Below are 16,426 nucleotides of genomic sequence, written 5' to 3'. Positions count from 1 at the left end.
AAGCCCTGGTCCTGATGCTGTGGGAGGGAAATGATTGAAGTGTGCTGTGAGGAACTGACTGGGAGATTTTCACACATTTTCCAGTCCTCTTTGGAACAACAGGAAGTTCCCAGCATATGGAAACAAAGGTTAAGTGTCCTATGGCACTCAGTGATGATGGTGCTGTGGCCCCACCACCTCCACCTCTTTGTAAAGGAACTAACTGTAATCTGAAGCTTCAAATGGAGCTAAGACTTCCTCCACTAGGTGGCAGTGTCTGATGAGAAAGTGTTAGTGGAGCTGGCCTGGAGTCAGAAACAGGAAGATGCAGGATTTGGGCTGAAATGGGGAAAAGTGGTTAGCACTAGTGCCTTAAAGCAAGAAGGTTGTAGGTTGAAGCTTGTTGGCCTTTCTGTGGAGGTTGGATGTTCTCCCACAGTCCAATGAAATGCTGCTTAGGTTCATTGGTGCTTCTAAATTGGCTGTAGGTGTGGATGTGAGAGAGTGCTTCTCTGTCTCTCTCTGTTGGCCCTGTGATGGACTGCTCACCTGTGCAGGTGGACCACGCCTCTTGCCCTATGACAGCTAGGGCACAGGCTGCAGCCCTGTGAGCCTAAGCTGAATAAACAGTTAGCAAAAATGATCCATAGATGGCCTGAAATCCCCCAGTTAGCAGTTTGGTAGATAGCTATGACATGCTAATCCCATCCAGCAGCTGTATTCTACCTGTAAGCTGATCCCTGCTGAGCCAAAGCACTTTTTCATATACAAATTACAACCTTTAATAGAAACCTATTGGTCAGCATCTTATTAGCCTGCTGTTAGCTTCATTCATTTATGAAGCGCCTTGAGGCGACTTTTGTTGTGATTTGGCGCTATATAAATAAAATTGAATTGAATTGAATTCCACAGAAAACTGAGAGAAACTAACAGAGTTGATAAAGAATAAAGAGAAATGTGCTGATTTAAAGCCTTTGAAGTGCTTCAGATGATCTCTGTCCACTTCTGTCCACTCATTCATTCATGTAAGCTTTCTAATGCAGCTTTGATCTTCACAGTCTGCTTCATGAAACTCATTCTAACCCTGAATGTCAGAGTGTTCCTCCTTCTCTTTCCCATCATTCATGCTGGCAGTGGAGGAGATTTGGATGTTGGACTGTGTTTTGGATGATGTGTGTATGTTTGTGTTGGACTGCTGTCTGTAAAGCAAACGCACATTTTGCTTTGGATTTCAGTGTCAGACAGACTTTAAGGTGGAATGAAGAGTTGGAGAGTTTCACAGTGAATTATCCAGTGGAGGATTTTTCTTCTTCTTTGAAGGTTTGAAATGTGAACATTGTTCTGCTGCAGTCAATGGACTAAACCAGAGAAGAAGAAAACAGACTTTACCATGAAGATCCTCAGTGTGGATCAGTATAATATCAGCCTGATGTCTGCAGTTTAGTGTCAGCACAACTTTCACATCATATTCATCTCAGCACAACACATGCTGACTGACCCCAGAGTTTCAAGTCCACATCCTGGACTCTCCAGGAAACCACACAGATGCTTCACTCCTGAATCCTGCAGCTTGTTGTTCCTGCTCAGGTCCAGCTGTCTCAGATGGGAGGGGTTGGACTTCAGTGCTGCTGCCAGATAATCACAGCTGATCTCTGACAAACCACAGACGCTCAATCTGTATAAAGAATGAAAGATGTAAGTTTATTAGACAAAGTGTGAGCTTGAAATCATTCAGTGTTTCATCATCTGTTCAGAGCTGAAGAAGGTTCAGAATGTAGAAGTTTAGAAAATGGAAACTCCAAACAGCTGACAGAGTTCATACGCCTTTGTCAGGGTCAAATTCAAGCAAGACCATGTGAAAATTAAAACACATCATCCTAGGTGAACTTAAACACCTTTGTTCCCCTTTTGTTAAGACATAGAAAAGTACACCACACAAAAATACTGCAAAAGGAAACGGTCGCCTTATATACATAGTGTATAAACTCAAAATGCACATTTCACTTCAAATTAAGATTAAGGCTTTGAACAGATCACATAGTTCAGTTCAACATATAAGACTTTAAGAATGCACAAGCATCTACTTAAAATCTATTTAATTTATCATCCATGATATTATTTTGTACAATTCCAATGTATTTTGTTCATCTCCCTTAAATAAACAGGCAGTCTTAAAGTATGAAATATTCATATACAAACACATATAAATGTGTGTACTGTCTCAGTGGCTGATAGTACCCCACAGGCCTCAGTGTGAGCTTGAAGACATTTATAATGTTTAAGTAGTTTAATGTGCAGGTGCTGACGATAAACACATTTTGAATGAAAGCCGGGGAACTTTGGTAGCACAGAAACAAGTGGCTATTCTTTGTGACTATATGGATCACTCACAATACCATTATTTCACACAAAGGCACCAAATTAATACTCAAAAAAGCTGCAGCAATACACACAAATATAAACAGTACTTGGTGACAACTTTGCTTTTAGCCTTTAACCCTTCTTGACTACTTTTGATGTGGCCTCTATATTTTACCTTTAAAAACAGTTTATCTTGCCAATCTGTTATTTTCTCATTTTGACCAACTGTATCAGCACAATTTATCTAAATTCAGACAAAATTTAAAATACACGTAGAAAGTGATATTTTGACTGTAAAAACCACACACACGTTTAACGAATCATCTTCATAACTTGAAATGCAAATAGAGATTGTACACTTTTAAAAATACGCACACGTTTTGCAAACAACAAAGTTATATGGTACTATTTACCAAAAAATGCAGCCAAGGCTCAGACATTTTTCATATAATCATTTCAAACTATTTACAGAACAATCAGGTGTCAAACAATAGTTTGTGTCACTCTAACACATATGAGAACAGCACAGGGATAAACCTGCAGGTCTGACAGCAGGTGTGTCACTCAGCGTTTACACTGCAATCTGCCTTTGTTGGCTTTAAGGCAGCAACTGTGACGATCACTAGTAGAACTGACACACAAAACAAAACAACAGCTACACACTAAATACACAAGACAACAAACTAACTTGAGACCAAACACGGTAAACGTCACAAATCTCTCACGTATCAAAACTCTCTCTCTCTTTCGCTCACTCGCTCTCTCTTGCCGGTCACTCCTAAAACTTCCCCCTTTTGCTAAACAACCAAATGTCATGTTTCCATATCATTTTTGATTGGTCGACATGGTACATTTTCCCACCTATAGGGCTTTGGAGCGTGATGTCACGGGAGATGGGCCACGCCCCCTTCCGCCATGACAGTAGGCCAGCCAAAGGATACCATTTCAGCTATGGATCGTACGTGTTGTGTTGTCGGTTGCAACGTTAGATCACACGATCGTGAAGGCAAGAAGCTGGATAACGGGCTCTCTTTTCATCGTTTTCCATCCTGGAGGCAACGTGAGGGATCCCATGTATCCGATATTACTAAACAAAGACGTCAGGCTTGGATTGCAGCGGTGAGACGAGCGGATATCGAGTTCTCTGCAATCCCCAGCTTTTTGTTGGTTTGCTCACAGCATTTTCTTTCCGGTGAGTTCTAAATTAATTCATATCACTCTTGAAAGGCTTTTAGTGTTATTTTCAACGTGCTGAGGTCATAGATAATGAGATAAAACATGCTAATGTGTGATGCTGCAGAACCACATCATGTCGACTGAGTAGCTTATGATTTGGCATTATTGCAGGCAAACCAGCATATGAAATGGATGTAACAAATCCAGACTGGGCACCAACACTGCACATGGGGCATGACGACATACCTGTATCAGACTCGGACCGGCACTCAAGGCGTACGCAACGGAAGCGAAAAAGAGCACCCATCGGAGGTAAACAACCCCCCCCCCCTCTAAAAACATACTAAATTGCTATCACTGTACACTAATCCGCACATAACTTCCAGATGAATCACACACCTGTCATTGGAATATTGGTGTACATTTACCTTATGTCTAATTTTATCTTACAGGCTTTCGTTATGCAGCTGCAGAGTCTGAAGGTGTGCCCCGTGCAGAAGTGATTGATGAAGATCTGACAGAAGACCAACAGCAAAATCACAATGTCATGGAGGCAGTGGACAGCAGTTGTGTTGGACAAGTGGAGGTTGAGGTACCAGCTGCAAATGTGGATATACTGAAGAAATGTAAACCTTTTAAAATGATGACAGATTACAAACTCTCAGCTGTGTCTGTAATCAAACCTCTGTAACTTTGCTTCACTTCAGCAGCATCAGCTCATGTTCACATGTTGATTCATGGTTTGCTTCAGTTTTTGATGGACTGCAGAATATTTTGAAGGTTATCTGCTATAAAAAGCCAGAACAGGAAAATCTGCTTCATGTGTTTCTGTTTGATCCTCAGTGACTTTGACACAAAGGCCTCTGCTGTGATGATCACACCTCTGATCAAGTCTCACAGTGTCAGCTTTGTTTTTATACATATGGATATGTGCTGATAAATGATCAGAGTTATAATATTTCCCACTGCCTGCTGTGTGCCGTGACCTTTGACCTGCTAAAGACAGTCAGCTGTGGATTATTCATTGTTGTGTCTGATACTTAGAACTGTGAGGAAGAACACTACACAGTTAATCAGGGTCCCCTCTCTCTGAATCAGGAAAGGTGGGCAGGCCGCGTGTGGGCCACGGGCCATACGTTGAGTCTCACTGTTTGAAATGTGAACATTGTTCTGCTGCAGTCAATGGACTAAACCAGAGAAGAAGAAAACAGACTTTACCATGAAGATCCTCAGTGTGGATCAGTATAATATCAGCCTGATGTCTGCAGTTTAGTGTCAGCACAACTTTCACATCATATTCATCTCAGCACAACTAAAACATGCTGACTGACCTCAGAGTTTCAAGTCCACATCCTGGACTCTCCAGGAAACCACACAGATGCTTCACTCCTGAATCCTGCAGCTTGTTGTTCCTGCTCAGGTCCAGCTGTCTCAGATGGGAGGGGTTGGACTTCAGTGCTGCTGCCAGATAATCACAGCTGATCTCTGACAAACCACAGCTCTCCAATCTGTATAAAGAATGAAAGATGTAAGTTTATTAGACAAAGTGTGAGCTTGAAATCATTCAGTGTTTCATCATCTGTTCAGAGCTGAAGAAGGTTCAGAATGTAGAAGTTTAGAAAATGGAAACTCCAAACAGCTGAAGCCAACAGGAAGCAGCTTCAAACAAACACAACAAGAGAAAAAACTCTGAATGTTTCACATTAAAGTCGTACATTTATCATAAAAACAGGACAAAGACTTGAAAAAGTCGTGTTTTTCCTTCCAGGAACCACAAGGCTTCACTTTTAAAGGTGAAGTGTGAAAGAAATGGACATATTTGAAGTCCAACACCTTTTTCCAGTCACATTATTAAAGCAGACAAACTACAAGCTCATTTTCATTCCAACAAGTCATCTTCTGACCTGGACTAACAACACTGGTCTCTATGTGCAGCTGGCTGTGAGACCAGTGCTCAGGGAGCGTCTACAAAGTGCAACACTGAAAGAACATCACACACTAGCTGTGTCCCAAAACGTCGGCTGCATTCTTCGGAGGACCCGGTATTCGTGGTCTACGTGGGCCGGGTCCTTCAAAGACCGAAAAGGCTGGAAGTGCGAGGCTGTGAAATGGGACGGTCTAGCCTTCAGATTTGCGTCACCGCTGTGTTGGTGGAGTTTAATAAACTCGGCCGTCTGCTCCTTGCTATCTAAAATATAACAGGACACTGGCGTAAATTCTCGACCGTCTCACACTTCTGTTTAATCAGTTTCCTGTTTAACGTTTATTCAGCTGTGTGAAAATCCCGGAGGAACTTTGATCTCAGCCAAACCGATTTACTCCGGAACAGATAAAACACAGAAAAAAGGCAAACAATTACATTTTTAAGTTATCCGAGTGACTTATATATCATGTTTCACCTGAGTAGCCAAAGAGCGGGGTCTGAAAACGATGAAGCCGGGCGTCCGCTGCTCTCGCCGGCTGGAGTGACCATTGAACCCCCCGGCTTGCTAGCGAGCGGGTGGGTAACAGACGTCTCCGAAAACGTCGGCACACTTTTGCAAATATGCGATGTCTTGATAAACCAAGCAGATATTTGAAGTTTACACAGCTACTTTCTCACCTGAAAATATGTTAAAAGTTTATTTTGTGACCCAGAAAGATTAATAAGAGTAATTTGAAAACTTAGTAGCTGCCGCCATTGTTGGCAGCTGAAATTTGGCTGGGATATGAATTCTGGGATATGGTGGGCCACGAAGGACACACCCGACGAATCCTTCAAATTCGGGGAAATGAAGGACGCATTTGTCGGGCACATTTGAAGGAGTCGACAAATACGGACAGCCTTCATCGCCTGGCTGTGACGTAATCGGCCTTCAAATGCAGCCTCTGGAGGATGCAGCCGACGTTTTGGGACACAGCTACTAATTTGCTTCCATCATCCAACCTGAAGAGGAAACAGAGACGCCTCCCCTTCAAAGTAAAAGCTGCTCCTTTTGGACACAGTATCAAAGAAAGTCTACAGTATAACATAGAAAAGACAGAACAAAGTTTTGGTTGTTTTTAAATTGTGCAGAAATGAAACTACACTAAGCTCAATTATGTGACAGACATTTCATCCCATGTCAGTTTGGCCTCATCCTGGGCCGGATTATCCAGCACACACTCTGACCACAGGCCCAGGGGCCACGCACAGCTGGGCTCCATCCAAGAGACAGGAAACAAACCAACACAATAATAAAAAGCACCATGTGATCTTCTTACATCTTCAAGACAAACATAGTAAAAACATGAGCATATTTGTTTCCTGATAAAATGATGTGACAGGTAGAACAGAGTAAAGTGGTGGTGTTACAGCCTTTCTCCCCTCTGCTGCCGAGGCTGTTAGTCTCTCCCAAACTCAGCTACAGGATTTCCAAATGAATGAAAGCAGCAGAAGTGGCTTTACAAATGAAAGAGGAAGAGGAGAAGAAGAGGAGAGGGAGGCCACCCTGACCATCACTCCAGCTGAAAACATCACACTTCCATTAAAGTTGGTGAGGAAATGTTGAGCAGGATGAGCTGCTGGCTAATCTGGAGGCTGTAGCAGCAGCTCACAGTCACAGTGGATTTCCACTCATGAAAAAGCTCTGGCTGCTTCATTTCTCATCTCATATCAGAGACTTTAATGCTTCACTGAAGCTGTACTGTGATGCTTCCATATTCCAGTGAGGCCTCCATAATGATTTCAGCTGTTCTGTACACACACTGTGTGCCCTGTATGGCTCAAAGTCTCTGCAGCCTGTTTTTATCTGCTATCATCAGATCTTCATCATCCTCATTCACATCCCTCACACACTCTACAGCCTCATCAGCACTGACTTCATCTTCACTGACTGATGGAGCACAACATGAACCTGTGGAGGCTGAAACACTGTCCTGTCAAACATCTCCCCGTCACCACTCCACTTCTGTCAGCCTTTAAATGAACCCTGCTCAAGTCTGTCACTTCTGTTTGGAGCCAAAAGAGGTTAAAGATTGTGTCACTACATTCTTGTCTAGAAAATATTAAAGTGTATTTGGTGACACACAAAAAAGGGTAAAAGTATAGTTTGGGTCCACACATGTCCAAACCCTGGTGTGTAGGCCTACTTAGTATTGAGAAAAGCCCACTAAAAGAACGCCCACCAGACCAAAGCAATGGTTTTGACTTGATCAGCATTAACCCCGCCCCCTGACTTTGATGGGTGAAGCTGACAAATCAAATGTATTTATGAACAGCGATGCAGGGCCAGGAGTAGCAACGTGAATTAAATAAATACATCATTAAATAATTCATTAAATGTGTCAGTAAAATAATTAAAATAGAAAACAAACCAACAAAATATGTAATTAACTAATTTGAATTGTACATAAATACTTAATGAATTATTTTAAATGAAATTAACCGATAATTCATTGTGATTTTGTTTTGTGTTTTGATGAGCTAATAATCAGCTCTCTTTTTCTCATTGTTGTTCTAAGCCGCTTATCCAAAGGTAAGGCACTACCTGTTGAATTATTTCCAAAGTGTGCCAAATTGGACATTACAAATTAAAGTCTACTCACTGAAATTACTGGGGAATGTCTGCTTTGATTTTGATGAGAATCTCATGACAGTACTGAGGATTTAATGCAGTTGGACTGCTAAAAATGATTGAATGCGGTTGGACCGCTAAAGGATTTAATACGGTTGGACCGTGGAAAGCAGTTGGACTGCTGAGTGATTTTAGTATATTAGGGAATTTGGTTATTGTTTGGGGTGGAGCCCGTATTGGTTATAAGGTTGGACCTGCTTCAGTCTTACACTTTTTTGGCTGTTTTACTGTTGTTCCAAAGTATTATAAATTATTCAAGAACGTCAGTTGGACTGATAGGAAGCACAGTGCTCAGAGGTAACGCTTGCCAATGCCAAGGACGCTTAGGCATTGTCCTCGAAGAGGGATAGTCAGTTGGTCACTGTGGAGCTTGGGGCACTCCAGAATAACTAGGAGTTAGAGTCTCCTTACCGTTTGGAACGGTAGTCTGCGCTTTTTTGGCCAGCAGAAGTTGGACTTCGGGCGTGTAACTTTAACTTAAAACTTCGGGGTAAGCCTTGGCTGTGAAATGCCAAAAATAGAGCTTCAGGCAAAGTTTGGGTTGGTTGACGCTTTTAAATTGAGTTAGGGATTTTAGAGATGAGGCCAGAAACTGTTGGACAGATACTGGTTAATTGATCACAAAAAAGTTGGACTTTATCGGTTGGACCGTTAACTCAAATCTGTCGAAATTGTTTAGGCGCTAAAGCTGACAGATGTGACAGTGGTTGTAAATATAAGACGTCTTTGTAATATAAAATAAGAGATCTCTGTGTGAAAGGAGTCTGAGGCAGTGCTGGAGCTATTTTTAGACTGTGTGTGTGTGAGTGTGAAAATGCAAATTAGTCAGCAGTGAACTGTTTAAACCACAGTTGGTTTTACAAATACTGCTGCAAACATTGTTGAGTGTGTGTTTAAGACGCCATTTATGTTCATTAGAGGGCTATAAATAAAGTTTTGAGTTGCCGTAGTGGATGTATAGTAATTGACTGAGTTTTGATATATAAATATAGTGAGTGCACTGTATATATTTAAGACTAACATATTACTTTTAGGAGTAACCTCTCATCAGCAATAAATGCTGGTGTGTTTTATTTTTTCTATTCTATGTGTGAGCTGTGAGAATTAATAGAGGTTTCAATTGTTTTCTTTGACTTGCTCTTTCTGATTATGAAAGGCATGTCTGAAATACTCTTAGGAAAGCGTGTTGTGAGTATATTCCTCAACTCTTGTCACAGTTTAAGTGTGTGAATGCTGTGAGTAGCAGGCTTTGAGTGATTGGGTGTGATTTGTACAAAATAATAAATAATAATAACACTATGAAAGTTGATAGTAGAGTGAGTGCAGAAGTGGAAGTGTGAGAGAAAAGGCGGTGTGTGTGTGAGACGATCTGACAAACGCAAAGAATTTAGTATATTTAGAAGTGTGTGCGTGAAATAAGGGTGAATTGTTTTAGATCAAGACTTAGTAAAACAAGAGTTTTATTAGCCTGTAAAAAAAACAAAACAGGAGAGATAGAAACAGAAAATATGGTTCTGAGCAGCTGCAAGGTTGACAGGAAATGGTGTGTGTGACAGGAACTTTGCATGCCCATAAAAGGAACTGACTGTGACAAGTGAGCACACAGAGAGAGAAACATACGAGTTAAACTCCAGGCAGATGAAGCAAATGGAGGTTTTAAGAAAAGAAATGAAAAGGATATTAATTGTATGCTTTAGTGTGTCAATACAGGTGGACTTCTTTCAACCTAGAATCTTGAGTACAAAACCATTGATTAACAGAATTGGGAGGAAAACAGGCCAGATTTTGGCTTAAAATTTTACAGCTTGACCTCCCACTTGTCCCGATCCTGAGAAGAAGCTCATAGGACAGTTAATCTCCTGATGAAGACCGACAGAACATCGTGGACTTCAAGAATTAACAGCAGGCAAAAGACAGTGCAACTGAAACTACACTGACGATACCAGCAGCAGCATGGAAGAAAAGCACGTGATGGAAAATGCACGGTGAACTGCAGGCTGGTAAGAACAGTGTGACATAACTGTTTAAAGACACTGAATGGGATATTTTGCCAGGCTGGGATTTAATCTAAAAGGAAAATACTGAAAAGAGCAACGGAGAAGAAACAGAGAAGAAACAGACTGTGTTTGCTGGGGATCACAAGACAACAAAGGACACTAAGAGAAGGGCACAGGGGCCAGTGGGAAGGTGAAGCCCAGACGAGTTCGACTGCGAGAATAGAGGGTACAATTGGGTTGAAATTGAAGCCGGAACTCAGGATGGTTTAGGGATGTCCACGTCACAAACAAAGAGGTAAACAAAAAGAAGGTAAAATAAAGAGAGAAAATAACTGACAATTACATTAATGAATAGAAGACACACATACAGATATTACATAGATTTATTTTTAGGATAAAGGGGAGAGCTTATACGTAGAAATGACTTTTTATACATATTGCATTTTGTGCCTTTAAGGGAGTTGTGGCTCAATTCGTCTCTTGTGGGTCACGAGCCTTTGGCTAGCGCTATGATTAGCCAATCTACTGTGAGGATGATATGAGTTATTGAAGGATTGCACACGCTTACAGACATATAGAGTCCATAAACACACATGACAGTATTGATTCCAGGCAAAAGGCCTCAAATTAATTTAGCGTTTAACTGAACTTGAGCTGGCCCTGTAACAAGTGACAGAAAAGAGGAACTGAATAGGAGTTTCTTGCTTTAGAGAAGGACCAAAGGAAGGAAAGCATATATTTTGGTTAAGTCTGATAAACTAGAATGAGAAGGTATTGTTACATCAAAGGAGCAAGATGAAATAAAAAGGCTGTACCAAAAACAGGTTATAACATAGGAAATGTGAGTTTTAAAATGAAGTTAGTGTTAACACACAGGAGTTGTTTCAAGGCAGCGTTTAGCTGTGATAAAATGTATGCATGAGTAATTGCTTATATGTTTAAACTTAATTGATTAAAGTGGTTGTTTTTTTGGATCTTTTAGTAGAATAGGCGCTTATAATGATTTTCTTGTGAAAGGAGATTCTAGGTCAGAGTGGAGGCCTTGCAGCAGCGAGACTTCTGTGTACAGGATGTTGATGATTAGATAAGGCAAGCGACAGGAAACGCATGCAGGGACGTGAAAGCAGCGTTTTAAGAGTTTTAAAATGATGAGTAACGTTGAAGAATATATATAAATACAAGTCAATAAGTCAAGAAGATAATTAGGATCAGGCTTTTGATTAAAGAGTCCCAAAGATGATAAGTTAGGGAGGTGCAGGAAAAGGTGTTTGGTTTGCTTTACACAAGATCTCGGCGACCACAGGGGGGTGAGGATCCTGGAGGCCCGAGGCATGATGGACCACAAGAGAGGGACGCAGAAAAAACCTAATCTTACGCATGGAGTGTTCTCGAGGGGGAGCTGGTGTTTATTACTGGACCACTTAGATGACATGAGGTTGTCTGATTTGCTGAGCCAGAGGACGGCTAGAGAGGGTCAGAGCGGGAGTGGTGACCCCGATGTCCATGATGCCATGGATGGACATGGAAGCAGCTGAGTGGGCCGAGGAGTGACCCAACACAATGTATTGTGACCTCTGGTGTTCCAGAGGTCGAGAGAGGGAGTATTGAGATTGGAGAGATATTTTGCTGCTATTGTTAAAGGCTCATGTTCTCACTTAGATCATCGATTTCTACTTACATTTCTTTCTGGGAAAAATGGGGATTACTTTGGAAACAGGAAGTATTTTCCCCAATAAGCAGCCCTGGATTAGTAAATCACTCCAACATGTTCTCAGGCAGAAGAAGCTGTCTTGTTATGAGGGAGAGAAGAAAAAGATTGAGGCACAGAAACTTGTTGAAAGAGAGATAAAGCAGCTAAAATCAGGTGTAAAAGTAAAGCAGAGGATGAGCTGAATAAAGGACACTCAAGGCTGGCTTGGAAAGGAATGAAGTCCATGGTGGGGATGCAGAACAAGGAGCAAAGATGAATGTGATGCTGAATCAGCAGAAGACTTGGACTCATTTGATTCCAGCTTTGATATCATTGATTTCAATGAAGAGCTTTGTGATTGTAGCAAAGGGCTGGTAGCTCTGAGAGTCCCACTGATGAGGTGTTTGTGTGGAAATCTCTTAGTGGGACCAAAGAGAGAAAAAGCCCTGGTCCTGATGCTGTGGGAGGGAAATGATTGAAGTGTGCTGTGAGGAACTGACTGGGAGATTTTCACACATTTTCCAGTCCTCCTTGGAACAACAGGAAGTTCCCAGCATATGGAAACAAAGGTTAAGTGTCCTATGGCACTCAGTGATGATGGTGCTGTGGCCCCACCACCTCCACCTCTTTGTAAAGGAACTAACTGTAATCTGAAGCTTCAAATGGGACTAAGACTTCCTCCACTAGGTGGCAGTGTCTGATGAGAAAGTGTTAGTGGAGCTGGCCTGGAGTCAGAAACAGGAAGATGCAGGATTTGGGCTGAAATGGGGAAAAGTGGTTCGCACTAGTGCCTTAAAGCAAGAAGGTTGTAGGTTGAAGCTTGTTGGCCTTTCTGTGGAGGTTGGATGTTCTCCCACAGTCCAATGAAATGCTGCTTAGGTTCATTGGTGCTTCTAAATTGGCTGTAGGTGTGGATGTGAGAGAGTGCTTCTCTGTCTCTCTCTGTTGGCTCTGTGATGGACTGCTCACCTGTGCAGGTGGACCACGCCTCTTGCCCTATGACAGCTAGGGCACAGGCTGCAGCCCTGTGAGCCTAAGCTGAATAAACAGTTAGCAAAAATGATCCATAGATGGCCTGAAATCCCCCAGTTAGCAGTTTGGTAGATAGCTATGACATGCTAATCCCATCCAGCAGCTGTATTCTACCTGTAAGCTGATCCCTGCTGAGCCAAAGCACTTTTTCATATACAAATTACAACCTTTAATAGAAACCTATTGGTCAGCATCTTATTAGCCTGCTGTTAGCTTCATTCCACAGAAAACTGAGAGAAACTAACAGAGTTGATAAAGAATAAAGAGAAATGTGCTGATTTAAAGCCTTTGAAGTGCTTCAGATGATCTCTGTCCACTTCTGTCCACTCATTCATTCATGTAAGCTTTCTAATGCAGCTTTGATCTTCACAGTCTGCTTCATGAAACTCATTCTAACCCTGAATGTCAGAGTGTTCCTCCTTCTCTTTCCCATCATTCATGCTGGCAGTGGAGGAGATTTGGATGTTGGACTGTGTTTTGGATGATGTGTGTATGTTTGTGTTGGACTGCTGTCTGTAAAGCAAACGCACATTTTGCTTTGGATTTCAGTGTCAGACAGACTTTAAGGTGGAATGAAGAGTTGGAGAGTTTCACAGTGAATTATCCAGTGGAGGATTTTTCTTCTTCTTTGAAGGTTTGAAATGTGAACATCGTTCTGCTGCAGTCAATGGACTAAACCAGAGAAGAAGAAAACAGACTTTACCATGAAGATCCTCAGTGTGGATCAGTATAATATCAGCCTGATGTCTGCAGTTTAGTGTCAGCACAACTTTCACATCATATTCATCTCAGCACAACTAAAACATGCTGACTGACCTCAGAGTTTCAAGTCCACATCCTGGACTCTCCAGGAAACCACACAGATGCTTCACTCCTGAATCCTGCAGCTTGTTGTTGGAGCTCAGGTCCAGCTGTCTCAGATGGGAGGGGTTGGACTTCAGTGCTGCTGCCAGATAATCACAGCTGATCTTTGACAAACCACAGTCCCACAATCTGTATAAAGAATGAAAGATGTAAGTTTATTAGACAAAGTGTGAGCTTGAAATCATTCAGTGTTTCATCATCTGTTCAGAGCTGAAGAAGGTTCAGAATGTAGAAGTTTAGAAAATGGAAACTCCAAACAGCTGAAGCCAACAGGAAGCAGCTTCAAACAAACACAACAAGAGAAAAAACTCTGAATGTTTCACATTAAAGTCGTACATTTCTCACAAAGCTCAATTATGTGACAGACATTTCATCCCATGTCAGTTTGGCCTCATCCTGGGCCGGATTATCCAGCACACACTCTGACCACAGGCCCAGGGGCCACGCACAGCTGGGCTCCATCCAAGAGACAGGAAACAAACCAACACAATAATAAAAAGCACCATGTGATCTTCTTACATCTTCAAGACAAACATAGTAAAAACATGAGCATATTTGTTTCCTGATAAAATGATGTGACAGGTAGAACAGAGTAAAGTGGTGGTGTTACAGCCTTTCTCCCCTCTGCTGCCGAGGCTGTTAGTCTCTCCCAAACTCAGCTACAGGACTTCCAAATGAATGAAAGCAGCAGAAGTGGCTTTACAAATGAAAGAGGAAGAGGAGAAGAAGAGGAGAGGGAGGCCACCCTGACCATCACTCCAGCTGAAAACATCACACTTCCATTAAAGTTGGTGAGGAAATGTTGAGCAGGATGAGCTGCTCGCTAATCTGGAGGCTGTAGCAGCAGCTCACAGTCACAGTGGATTTCCACTCATGAAAAAGCTCTGGCTGCTTCATTTCTCATCTCATATCAGAGACTTTAATGCTTCACTGAAGCTGTACTGTGATGCTTCCATATCCCAGTGAGGCCTCCATAATGATTTCAGCTGTTCTGTACACACACTGTGTGCCCTGTATGGCTCAAAGTCTCTGCAGCCTGTTTTTATCTGCTATCATCAGATCTTCATCATCCTCATTCACATCCCTCACACACTCTACAGCCTCATCAGCACTGACTTCATCTTCACTGACTGATGGAGCACAACATGAACCTGTGGAGGCTGAAACACTGTCCTGTCAAACATCTCCCCGTCACCACTCCACTTCTGTCAGCCTTTAAATGAACCCTGCTCAAGTTTGTCACTTCTGTTTGGAGCCAAAAGGAAAAACTGTTGTTCAGTCGTTTGGAAAGACAACATTTCTGAAAGCACTCAAACTTCTTCACATTTGTCTTCAGACACATCCTGAACATTTAGGAACTAAAGAAAGTTTCAAACATCAATCAAAGACCTGAAATATAGAAAAACAACAACAGCCGCAGTCAGTGAACTCACCTCAGAGTCTCCAGTCGACAGTTTGGACTCTCCAGTCCAGCACACAGAAGCTTCACACCTGAATCCTGGAGGTCACTATTTCCACTCATGTCCAGCTCTGTCAGATGGGAGGGGCTGGACTTCAGAGCTGAGGCCACAACTTCACAGTGAGACTCTGAGAGTCCACAGTGAGTCAGTCTGTGATGATAGAAAATATAAAATGTGTTATTATAAAAGCAGAAAATCTGCATTATAAACACAGACTGAATGTATATGAAGACAAAACAGAGTGAGGTCATAATCTGATGAATCTGCTCTTCACATCTGTGCTTCAGCTCCTCTTACTGTGTTTGACATGACACAACGATTGAGTCTCTCTCAGACCTGCAGACTTTTAATGAGAATCTTTGTTTGGCTTTAATCTGCAGATGAAGGAGGAAGATGGTGTCACATTTAGGCTTCCATAATGTCCACAGTCTGTCACTGAGATCTGATCCAGAGTCAGAGTGAAGACACACATTTGGACTGTTTCCTGTTTTGACTCCAGAACATTTTGAATGAGTTCAGCTCAGTGAAGAGTTCCAGCTGGAAAGATGATCTCTGTTTGCTACCTGCTGTCAGGTACGACTGTTCACGTCCACACGCAGGAAAAACCTGCTGACTGTTACCAAACGGAGCAGAAATCTCATCACTGGACAATAATGATGAATGAACTCAGAGCTGCTGATATCAGATCTGATTTCAGGGGAACTAAACACAGAAATGATTGGCTCATTTGAGCTTTCTGAGCCATTATCTGCTGGTGTGTCGCTAGTTGGCAGAAAATGATTTGTATTCCTGTTCAGGGCTTCAGTGTTTATGAGTCCAGATCCAGGTGACAGCAAGTCAAAATGATGTTACCTGTCTGTGTCCAGCAGCAGCCTGTATTCACTTTGAATATTGTTATAACCTGACATGGATCAGTTTGTCTTTGATTGGTTTGTAAATGTCACTGTTTCCATTGGACCTGAGTGACGTACAAAGACAGAGAGGGAGAGAAAGGAGAGAGAGGATGGAGACAGCAAAGAGAGAGCAAACACAAACAGGTGAGAGTGGACAGGTGACCAAGGTCAGCAACCAATCAGAGAGCTTCTGTTTGAGCCACAGTCACTGATGATGACTGCACATAACCAAGCAGTGTGTTACTCTGATATCAAATATGGATCCTGCTCTTATAATAATGATCATCAGATGATATTATTGTGTTATTTTGTAGCTGAATACAATGTTTGTGTGATTATCAGTGAAAGAAGCAGTGAGGAGGATGGAGAGAGAGAGAGG

The 16,426-nt window shown here is 42.0% G+C and overlaps 1 protein-coding gene across 9 annotated transcripts in view; it reads right to left on the bottom strand.

Annotated features, from left to right (window-relative positions):
- The window catches only part of LOC147329671 (protein NLRC3-like), a 121,510-nt gene that overhangs the window by 97,439 nt on the left and 7,645 nt on the right, over nt 1–16,426 (bottom strand). For 3 of the 9 annotated variants that reach the window (XM_086290987.1, XM_086290985.1, XM_086290984.1), the window contains exons 5-8: nt 15,128–15,304; nt 13,647–13,823; nt 4,848–5,024; nt 1,478–1,654 (exon numbers count right to left, since the gene is read on the bottom strand). In XM_086290987.1, coding sequence (XP_086147113.1) covers nt 1,478–1,654; nt 4,848–5,024; nt 13,647–13,823; nt 15,128–15,304 — 708 coding nt within the window. Of the gene's footprint in view, nt 1–1,477; nt 1,655–2,999; nt 4,031–4,847; nt 5,025–13,646; nt 13,824–15,127; nt 15,305–16,426 lie in introns of those variants that run through there. The other 6 variants (XM_086290990.1, XM_086290988.1, XM_086290992.1 and 3 more) reach the window with 5 other exon arrangements.

This window comes from Aulonocara sp. 'chitande type north' Nkhata Bay, linkage group LG5 (assembly GCF_057382095.1).
Source record: "Aulonocara sp. 'chitande type north' Nkhata Bay isolate Kocher_YH1m ecotype deep benthic linkage group LG5, A_spYH_male_GT1.1, whole genome shotgun sequence".
In the NCBI taxonomy this organism is placed as follows: domain Eukaryota; kingdom Metazoa; phylum Chordata; class Actinopteri; order Cichliformes; family Cichlidae; genus Aulonocara; species Aulonocara sp. 'chitande type north' Nkhata Bay.
Note: the sequence above shows the minus strand (reverse complement) of the source record. Positions and strands in the feature narration are given on the sequence as shown.